The sequence below is a fragment of the Centroberyx gerrardi genome, chromosome 6, assembly GCF_048128805.1.
Source record: "Centroberyx gerrardi isolate f3 chromosome 6, fCenGer3.hap1.cur.20231027, whole genome shotgun sequence".
NCBI lineage: Eukaryota > Metazoa > Chordata > Actinopteri > Beryciformes > Berycidae > Centroberyx > Centroberyx gerrardi.
Window position 1 is genome coordinate 20,357,435 of NC_136002.1, and position 11,147 is coordinate 20,368,581.

General features: G+C 44.6%; 1 protein-coding gene across 3 annotated transcripts in view; it reads right to left on the reverse strand.

Annotated features, from left to right (window-relative positions):
- Positions 1 to 216: 216 nt before the first annotated feature.
- The window catches only part of sipa1l3 (signal-induced proliferation-associated 1 like 3), a 70,411-nt gene continuing 59,480 nt past the window's right edge, over positions 217 to 11,147 (reverse strand). For all 3 annotated transcript variants that reach the window (XM_071927491.2, XM_078284055.1, XM_071927499.2), the window contains exons 14-24: positions 10,708 to 10,890; positions 10,063 to 10,187; positions 9,654 to 9,769; positions 9,024 to 9,475; positions 7,344 to 7,574; positions 6,439 to 6,601; positions 6,149 to 6,332; positions 5,640 to 5,789; positions 4,733 to 4,859; positions 3,634 to 3,715; positions 217 to 3,390 (exon numbers count right to left, since the gene is read on the reverse strand). In XM_071927491.2, coding sequence (XP_071783592.2) covers positions 3,244 to 3,390; positions 3,634 to 3,715; positions 4,733 to 4,859; positions 5,640 to 5,789; positions 6,149 to 6,332; positions 6,439 to 6,601; positions 7,344 to 7,574; positions 9,024 to 9,475; positions 9,654 to 9,769; positions 10,063 to 10,187; positions 10,708 to 10,890 — 1,960 coding nt within the window. In that variant the 3' untranslated portion in view covers positions 217 to 3,243. The remainder of the gene's footprint in view (positions 3,391 to 3,633; positions 3,716 to 4,732; positions 4,860 to 5,639; positions 5,790 to 6,148; positions 6,333 to 6,438; positions 6,602 to 7,343; positions 7,575 to 9,023; positions 9,476 to 9,653; positions 9,770 to 10,062; positions 10,188 to 10,707; positions 10,891 to 11,147) is intronic.

The window sequence follows — 11,147 nt, forward strand, 5'->3', positions numbered from 1 at the left end:
GCTGTAGGATCACAGGTTAGGTGCCAGAATAAACTTTACTTCAGCCTGTATGGAGCAGTGGTGCCTGTTCAAGACAAACCGCTGTCCTGAAGGCTCACCAGGACAAAACATCAGTGCTGAAAATAATTGGGAATCCTAGTTATTTTTTTACATGAGGAAAACCTGAGTATTCTAGAGAATTTTCTGTTAGGTTCGTTAAGGAAAACAAAGCCGCCATTCTGAAAGTTTTTTTTTTAATATATTTTCTTATAAAATAATGAAAACATAATTTACACTTTTTAAATGTACACTCATTGATACAACAACCCCAAGTAAAACAATGTTCAACCAAAAGTTATCGTCTATGCATTATGCACCCCTGCCACATGCAGAAAGCACTAACGCAAAGAAAAGAGGAAACATGAGGCCAGAAATAGAAAAACGATGCGGAATCATACAAATCAGCTTTGTACAGAGATCAGAAATCAAACAGCATACACAAATAAAAACAGTACCCTCTCGTCTTCACTATTTTGTTAAAAGTTTGCAAAAGTGGCCAATGTGTTCAAAAATAAATTATCAAAATATTTAACATCTAAAAAACAAACCTAGTCATACAATATTACCATTTACCTTATGCATTACTGTGTGATTTGTGCAAGTGCAACATCAATGCACCAAGCTATGTTCAACATGTATCATTGTGTATGCTATAAATAGCTTAATTATATGTATATAAAAACAAAATTCTTAAAAAAAAAAACAACCTTGCCCCCTCCACATGCAAATAAACTCAACATTAAGACATTTGCAGATAGCAAAAATCACAGCTATATCTGCCAAGCTGTATGGTTCAATGAAAGACTTCCTACTTGAGGAATAACAGGAGTGTAAGACTTGTTGTGGAATATGTTGGTGTTTGGTTTGTCACTCACAGCCTGACCCAAACCCCGAAAAAAATGTCCAAACCTGAAGTCAGCCAAACCTTTTTTTTTTAACAAGCCCAAACCCCATTAAAGCCTGAATTTGAGAATAATTTCCAAATGAGAGACTGTATTTTTTCAACAATATTTTTGAACTCAAGAGAGAAGGTCCGTTTGGGTTCCATCGGGTTCAGGCATAAAGATAACTGGTATCATTGCAGCTGAATCGTGACGCCCCAAACTGAGACGGGACCCCTGGCTGCTGGAGGGCGAGGAGGTGCGGGACACAGATACAGTGTTTTTACAATGGGCTGTGATGTATAAATATCAGAACTGAGGGAAACAAAGGGATGAAGAGGAGCAGAAACAGATGGCAGTTTTTTTCCGTGCGCCGGTGCAGTCTGTGTCCAGCCCACGGTCAGAATATGATGCTTGAGCCGTCTCGGTGAAACAAAAAGCATATAAAGATGGTAGAAGTGTCAATAACAGTATTCTGAGGAACCTGAGTGAACTGGCAAGGTGGAAAAATTACAAACAGTTCCAGTTAGGACCAGGGAAGGCGCCTGGTGAGAGGGGATTCACTGCTGTACAGGGCGGGGGGGGGGGTTGGGGGGGAGATGATCATTTAGTACAGTCTGATCAGAAATATCCATATTGAAACGGGAAGTTACACGCGGAATCAGAGACATCCTCACAGATATACAACTTACTTCCGTTCAGTACCAGCTTTCGATTTCCAAAAACCACAGACACACACACAAACACACACACTTCTGTATGAAAAATAGATATAGTAGAGAATATCATCAAGCAAGCTAGCAGTATAAATAGTGTCTTTTGTGTTCATTTAGGTTATCACAGAGTAGGACTTAGGAAATATTACAGGGAAACATCCTTCCACACGCTCAGACAGACAAACACACACACACACACACACACACAACCAGCACATTGGTTCTGATATGAAGGAGGAGCTACAGTGTTGTAGAGTGACTTCCATGTACAGTAAATGTATATTTTCTAAATATGCACAAATTACTGGTGACTTAGGAGACGTTCTTAAAAGCTTAATTTCAATTAGTATGCATAAAAAAAGACGGTATTAAATATTAGAATTCATTATTTCAAAGACGTACTGAGATAACAACAACGAAGGTAAAATAATGATCCAGTACATTTAGATCTGAGATGACACGACACTTGATGAAAAGTAAAACAACAACGCACTACATTTGAGATATGATACTGTTATATCACTGAGTTCTCTGACATCGACGATCCACCGTCCCGCTAAACAAGTTGATGACTTGTTTCACATCTATGGGCCAAAAAGTTTATCCGTGTAAACTGAGGGGGACAAAAAACTCACGGCCCATAAGTTTCATATTACAGTAAAACTAGTTTGTTCGTATCTAAAAGCGTCCTGTACCAGACCGTCGCATTCTCGCTCTCACACACACACACACACACACACACACACACACACACCAAACGGTAATAAAATGCATCTTGTCCCGCGCACGCTCTCCACGTTGTGCGATAATGCAGTTGCCTCTGAGTGTTTGCTGTACCCTTCACCTCCGTCAGTTACACACACACACCTCTTTAGTACGACTGTTATAGAATATCAGTACAATATAGATAATATTGATATATGAGAGTTGTACCACACAGGCATATGACTACAGTACCATGTCTTTAGAGCTTGAAGATCCTTTACTCCTAGTGCACTCTGGGAGATGCAGTCTTTTATGAGTCTTTTTTTTTCTTTTTGGCTGATTCGCTTCAGGAACAGTATTAGGCCTCTCCAGGTGATGTAGTGTTCGTTACTACTGTCAAATCTCCTCTCCTACTAGCTTCTCTGGCATAGTAGCATACAGTATATTTATATATGTATATATATATATATATATACATATATATAAGACTTTAAGACTTCAGTTTAGAAAAATAAAACAACAGGTAGGCTCAGAGAGCAAGAGAGGGAGGGACGCTGCTCTGGGTGGTGCGCAGGCGGAGGGAAGGGGGGGGGGGGGGGGGGTCGACTTGTTGGGAGTGTTGGACTCATGTCTGCATGTCAAAAATAAGTCTTTTTGTGGCTCTCTCCAGATTAAGGCAGTCCGGGGGGAAGCTGAGTGAGGCAACATCTGTGGGGTCTCTGCTGGCCCTGTGTGCAAGGAATCATGGGTAGTGAGGGGCCAGGGATAAAAGGGGATTTCTCTCTTCCACCTTCCACAACCCCCCTCCAATCCTCCTCTGGCCTGCATCGCACCCTCTTCTGCCGGCGCCCGTCACTCCCCTCTTCGACTCAGTTTCCCGTGTTAAGCAGTGAATGGCGAAGTCACTTCCTCTCTTGTGGCGTGTTGGTGAAGAGGAGGCTGAACTTGCGGAGCTGCTCGCTGGCCGACAGGCTTTCCTCCTGCAGCCGCTGGTTGTTCTGCCTCAGGTTGGCCATCTCCGCTAGCAGCACGACCTTGTCCTTCTTCTCCTGGGGTGAGGAGGGAGAGAAGAGGAGGAAAGGAGGAGAACAGAGGAGGGAGAAGCCGAAATGATTGGTCAGTTCAGTGTGACTGGATAATGGTTGGAACTTAATTCACAGTAAAAACAAAAGCTAACTGAGGAAATCGAGGATTTCTTGTATAACTTCAACATACAAATTGGTATACCATCACTTATTTATTACAGTGTGACCCAGTAAAACTGTCTCAAAAAAGGATAAGAAGAGTCTCACTTTCTCCAGATCGGTGTTGAGCTGTTTCAGCATCACCTCCAGGTTGTGGAGTCGTCCCGACAAATCGTTGGGGACCTCATCACTGTAAACACACAACACACACTAGTTTGCATAGAGCCACTACACTAATAAAACACGTACACACCCACTGCTATACAGGTCATGTTGGAGAAAGGAAAGACAGGTTCAACAGGTGCGAGCATGCCTGTGTGTGACTAAGAGGGTGAGGAGGAAAGTGCGGTTAATCAAGAGTGATTTGACTTTCTAAACATAAGCCCAGGAGTTTCAGTGATATCCTGTTGAAAATGGTAAACAGTTTTAAGTACCATGTAACACTTTTAGACAATCACTTCTTGTTTTGATGAGAAATGTGATTTTATATACAAAAAGTGCCAGCAGTGGCTACACCTCATCAGGAAACTGCATGACCTGGAAGTTGATGCCAACAGCCATTAAAAATCTCTATAAGAGGTCTTTTGTTCCAAATGCAGTTAGCATGCTGAATGCAATATACTATACAGTTACGAATTGTCACATCCTTGAGTAATCCTCGTCTTTTTCTCTTTTGTACTTTCACTTTATCCTTTTATTGTAAACACTCATGGAGTATATAATGCCTATGTTATACAATGCCTATGTGTTTTATTATACGATGCCTATGTGATTTATGTCTTATGTCTTTTATGTGTTTTTATAGGCCACAGGAAAATATCCACATGTGGATAATAAAGTTTCTAATTTAATCTAATTTACTCTAGCTGCTTGCTGGCAGACAGAGCAACACCACCCTATCTGGGAACACAGAAACTGGCACAACAAACATCTCGCTGTTTACTCTAGCAAGAACACACAGGGGAATAAGAGACCCAGGTCACAATTCAAATGGTGACAGTATTGTGAATTACCACTGGGTGGCAGTATTGACAAAGTTTATAACAGGACAGGACAGAGGCAGGTCTGAATACAACACAATACGAGTATTGAGAGGAGTTGCGTTCCTAAAATCCTCTTCAACTGCATGACTTTCCAATAAATATTAAACTGTTTATTTCTGTGCCTCCTTCTGTGTGTCTTTTATGTAGCAGTGTGGTCGACTTACCCGCTGAAGGTTGGGGTGGTGCGCGGCGTCTGAGGAGTCTGGAACAGAACCGGACTGACGACCGGCCGCATGTCCTGACCTCCGACCTGTGGCTCGGTCAGAGAGAAGAGGGACACCGCTCTCTGCACTGTAAGAGAAACAGCAAACACAAAGTTACTTTCATAAATGCTGCATAAATGTTTTTTTGTCAATCTAGTGTCCCTTGGGATACATCACACAATAACACTCCGCCACAAGTCGACCCGCTTGGCTTGGGCAGCAATTAAGGCCATGGATCAAGTGTTTAGCCGGCTTTGTGGCAGCGGGGGACACTAGGGACAGGAGAGGGACCCAGCAACGAAACAGAGGCTGGGAAGGAGAGAAGGGGATTGTCTGCTAGGCACTGAAGAACAACCAGATCCCTCTCTCTTTCCCAGGAGTGTCAGGTGACAGAGAGAGCTGGGGCATGGTGAGACTTATCAACCCCCAAAACCCACACAATGCATATCAGACCCTCCAGGGTTTGATTTTGCGTTGGTAAGCATCAAATCCCAACCAAATGTTGTGAAAGCTTGTAATTTTGCCCAGTCACTCACCACAATATATCTGCATAAAATAGTCATAACATAGTGCTTTCCAGCATGAAATGGTCCAATAAAACCACACGTCAAAGTGATATACAAGTGTGTGTGTGTGCATAGGTGTGTGTGTGTAATACAGTTTGAGAATACATCTCAAACTGCATTGCAATGTTTGAGAATAGCTGCTGCTGATTCAAGTATTTTTTGTTCTAAAAGTGACAAGAAAAATCCACAAAATCCTGGAGGGAGTGGAATGTATTACTGACACAAAGATATTACATTTGGGATCCAACAATGAGCCTGAGCTGAGCACATTCACTTCTCCTAAAGTGTCTCCAATGCCTCACCTTCGTAGGCTTTAGCAGCGTTGACCAGGCTGGACCACTCCAGTCCGCAGGCGGTGTCCGGCAGCGGCATCAGCCCAGGGTCCAGCCTGCGCAGGGGGGGCACCTTGTCCCGCACCTCCGTCAGGGACAGCTCAGACGCAGACAGAGGGACTGGGAGAACAGAGTGGAGAAGGGGTGCAGTAAGTAAGCCTGTGCATAAAATTAACTCATCCAAAAAATACAGGTCATAGTAGTTAAGTAAGCTACAAATAATTGTAGGGCTTCAAGAATTACATTTTAAATCTTGATAGTAGGGGTGTTAATGCTGGCAGCACTGGGACTGCTGAAAAAACACCTCCTTAGCTCATTGGTGTTCATTCCCGTAAGAATGAAACTTGGCAGCTAATACGCTCAACACAGGTTTCCTCAAGGAATCAATTTTGGCAGCAAAACACTCAAGACAGTTTTCTAAAGCTTGTTCCACCATGCCTGAAACCATACAAACAGCAGCAGTGCACTTTACAGCTCACCCTTCTTGTTCTGCATGTGGCTGGCGTGGTTGGCGGAGACGGCGTGTCTGCGTGTGGGCAGGGTGCAGGTGAACAGCAGGTCGGTGGGGGTGGTCGGATTCTCAGAGTTGGCAAAGCTGGCGTCCCTGCGCCCGCTGCACAGTGACTCATCTGAGAAGGTGCGCTGCAAGGTGCGTCTGGGAGACTGGTGTGAGAGACGAGTGGGGTTAGAGCCGTGTGTGTGTGTTCGTGAAAGACTGGTGACTTAAGTCTAAAGTATTAGTGTGCAAATGTGTGCATGCATTCCTCACCGGATCTCTCTGTGGCGTCTCTCCGGGGTTGTCCATGATGATCAGTTTCTTCAGGTCGTCTTCGATGGTGCTCTTGTATGTTCGTCGTGGAGAGCGCAGGTCCCTCAGTGACGCTCGGAGCCGCGGCTGTCCGAACACGTTCTTAGAATTCACATCCACCTGCCTGGAGACGCAACACATGAGCACCAAGGAGAAATCTTCATCTGTTCTGGTTCTGGTTCCTCTGTTTCCCCATATTAACCCATACCATTTACTACTTCAGCCCATTTATAGGACAGTATTTTAGTTATCAGTGAGGTTTCTGTTTATGTCTGTGTTGGTATTCCATGATTACAAATAGTTACTATTATAAAACTGCAATGACCTGTTACATCATGGCCAATGTTCCTATCTTGCACAGGAAGGAGAGGGTTGCATGGAGTTGAACAGCCAATTATCTTAATTTGGGATCAACTTTTCCTTGTATCCATTGCAAAGGCAGAATGAGCAAACTCACCCCATTTCAAGATTTATGATAAAAGATGTTCACAATCTCATTGACAAAATAGCAGGTAACTGAAAAAGAATTAAGTCTCTGCAGAGTGTTTTAGATGCACTTTGAAAGTCTACTCTTTAAATCAATTTCATTTCAAGATTTCTGATTAAAAAAAAGGATGCCTGATGAAGGTCCTTGACCAAGACATGGCCTCAGAATAAATACATTTTTTGATGTGCAAGTGCAGATAGTGTGCGGGTGTTTTCTGTATTTTTCGGACAAGATTTCTAATAAAGCAATGAACAGAACTGACGTTGTCAGTTATAGATGTAAGATCACTGCTCACCACTGGTGGAGACCAGAAACTAAACAGGGCGAGGGCAGTACTGAATCAAAGTTGAAAATTTTATGCTCCCAATCTCCAACTTACTTCTTGTTGCTGCTGTCAGAGCTGGATATTGTGGTTGTGTTTGAAGGTGATGGGCCGTTGTCTTCCTGTTGCCAGACAGCCTGTCTGCTCTTTCCATAGAAGGCCTTGGGGGCGGAGCTGGACAGAGGGGTGGAGCTTAGATGAGCTGAAGTGGGTGTGGTCGTGGAGGCTCGGACAGGCCGGGCTTTCTCCGCTGTGGGAGTCTTGTAACCCTGGGGTGTGTAGCAGGCCCTGAGAGGACGGACAGGACAAGTATGGGATTAATGAATCAAGACAAAGATGATGAGAGTGGAAAGACCAAATGGAAGAGTGCTGACTCAACCATGGGAAGTTAACTGCGTTTGGCTAACACTGATGAGGTGGTGTCTTTTGAAGCATTACAGACTTACAATCAATAACATATCTACTAGGTGTGCATAATTAGATGGAAGACAGCCTTTGCATTGTAATGCATTCTGGTATCACGCAGACTTTTGCCATGCTAAGATTAACCTCTCTGCTCTGCCTCTTCATTTCATCAAGCATTGAAGACAGAAGTATGTAATAAAATTCCAGGTGCTTTTGTATATCTAGCAAATACAGTTTCACACAGCAGATACAGTATCAAATATTGACAACTGAGGTAAACAGAAGAAGAGTCATGAACCTTACTACTACCACCACCATCTATCCATTCATTTAGCTGCCTTGCCATATGACACACTACACAAAGCAGAACAGCTGAAATTTCTGTTATGCACTGACCCAATTCTTCTCCACTGCCAGTCTAGCTACAAAGCTAACATAACTATTCTATTAAAACATCCGAATTATTCAACTGACTACCAGTTTATCACACAAAAGCTATTAAGACCATCCAATAATAGAAAATATCTCAAAGGCTTGTACATCTGCCTGATCCTGAACCAAAACAAATTATAGATCTTTCAACACTTTCTGTCAAACTGTGCACAATACCTGTGATGAAGCATCCGTGTCCTAAAGCAGTCCCGTTTTTTTCTGTCTACATTATATTGTACGGTGATAGTCCTGCCCCAATACATCCCAGACACAGACTGGAGCATTAGAGGTGAAGACACTCAGGGTCAAAACACTGAATCCTTTAATCCAACACAGTGTGGTCGAACCCTGCGTGCGTTTGTGTTTAGTGACTATATGCATTTATAATGGGGGGATGGGAGTAATGAGTCCACCAGCATGATGATCTGTATATTCCACAAGGATTTAACTGATGATTACGACTGCTGGTCTACTAATGTACACCATCAGCTTTACATCCTTTAAAGATACAGTACAATAAGGATAACATTTCCCAATCTCATGTCCGCCTTCCCCAACAACAGATTTGTAGTGTAAAATATGGTGGAGCAGCCAGTCCTAAGAGTGAAACACTTTGAGTTGGCTGTTTTTCTCCTCGGCAGGTCAGCGCAATTTATGTTATCTAAGATTTCTTATCTGGACTATTGCTATCAGGGAAGCTCTACTAACTAGACCTAATATTTCATTTCTATTACTCAGAACCAGGCCGTGTGGAGCTGTGCAGGACTGAGCCTGCTAAAGGCAAAGCCCAATTGGTTTGTTATGTATTCCCATTATATACAGGCCTAACCAGGCAGCTTTATTGAGACCAGCTTGCTGTTAGAGTGTGTCGGAGTCAGTGAGTCAGAGTCAGTCTCTCACCTGGGTTTAAAACCATCTGATTTATCAGCACTGGAGCCAGGAGGCGGGAATGTCCTGGTCCGGTATCCTTTGTTCTGATTGGCTGAGGCTGGTATGACGGGTGATGATTCTCGTCTCCTTGCCTCTCCCCCGCTGCTCCTTCCCACGGACAGTTCCTGGAGGCCACTGTAAGTTGCAGAGCAGTGCATGGGCTTGTGCGATTGGCTGTTGGACATGTTTCCGTGGCGATTGTGATTGTAGTGGGTCGGGGCGTCAATGCCGCTGTCGCTTGACCCCCCCTTGTTGAGAAGTTCAGGGTCAGGGTCGGCAGGGTCGCCAAGGCAACCACCGCTGCCGCCGCCTCCTCTCTCTCCTCCAGCTCCTCCGTCGAACCAGCGCTCGTCACTGTGGCTGCTGGAGGCGTTACTGGACAGGGTGTTGCTGCTGGAGTGGCTGGAGTACTGAGTCTCACCCTGCAGAGAGAACAAACAGCAAGAGAGACAATGAAGGAGAGAGGAGGAACAAAGAGGGAGATGGAAGGTGAGGAGTGCTGTGTATAGTTATGTGAAAGAATTAGAATATCAGAAATGTAACTGCTGGGTATTGGCCTGGTATAAGAGAGGCTACAGATGATGTAGAGCTGAGTCTGACCTTTGAGTGTCTGTTTGGAGAGTCTTTCCCCGGGACGTCCTGTCTGGTTGGTCTCCTCTGCCCCCCTCCTCCACCCAGCCCCCGAGACGACGACACTGGGACATGCCAAAGCGGTTCTGGACAGGAAACACACACAGACACACACAGGATTAAAGCAAATTACACTGGACCTCCATGGCTGGCAAAGAGGATTAAATACTTATAGCACATTTAAACACTGACCCCCCTCATGCACAAAATCACAGCCAGCAACCTCTACTGTGCAACAAACATGCTCAGAATCCATAGAGAAATCTTGGATATAGTTGGAAACAAGTCTGTTCAACTTTAATACAATGCAGCATGTAAACAAACTGTTGTATATCTATCCGTTTGTAAGAATGAGGCTCCAGTTTTAATGTGGATGTACCTGTTTTGCAGCGCTCCATGGTGCTGTCCTGGCTGGTGAAGCCAGAGGAAGACTCTCCGCTGGAGGTGATGTCCAGACTGAGGTGAGGCTCGTAGGGCAGCAGGGGGCGCTGTCCTGTTCCATACCTATACAGACAGACACAGCATAGGAGGAGGGGGGCCATGTGATTAATGAACACACACGCACAGTATCAGGGTTAGGGTTAGCAATGACGCACAGGAACACAGGGAGGATTAAGTTAAAGCAAACTCAAAACACACATATGCACACACACTACTCATGTCAAATGTTTGGATTTGATTGAGTACAGGAGATTTTCCTGTTTCTGTTGTTTTTCTTCTGCTTCCTAACGACCGTTGGCTAAAACACGTTCCTCAGGTCGGGCGGGATGTTATCAGCCCCCACACAGTCAGGAAGAGCCACCCACACAACAGATCCTTCCTCTAGAGAGTGTGTGTTCATACATGTCTAACTAAGGACCTCTACTCTACATTATTCAGCCCATCTTATGAACCAATATAATCCTCCTCTAGTGTACAAAACAGTTGTTATGCGTAACATGTTTAATCAAGATCAAAGGAGTGACAGAGGGGAGCTCAGAGAACAAAAGACCACACACACACACACACACACACACACACACACCTGTCAGGTGAAGGCTTGTAGCGTACGAAGGGGCCTGGTGTGATTCCCGGCGGCCCCATGGTGGAGAGGCCCACCAGGCCAGAGGAGGGGGAGGAGAAGCTGGCCGAGGGGTTCCTGTAGGGCAGCACTCTGTCGCCCCCTGCAGGAGACAGGCTGTAGTGGTTCTCTGGGTAACTCACTGGCCTGAGGGACAGCACAGGCCGCGGTTAACCAACAGAAACAACAAATGGACCACAGACAGCGGGACATGGGTAAGGTTGTCAGTCACTGGATGTGGCTGGTAAGAATCAGGAACATGAGAAACCAGAGCTGTTTATCCAAATTTAATAAGAAACAAAGCCGCAACAACAACAATCCAGTTACAACCAGCCAGGATTTGATTCCAATTACTAACTTTGGGTTTGGGCATCGCGGCCAATTAGAAGTAACATGTCTGTACT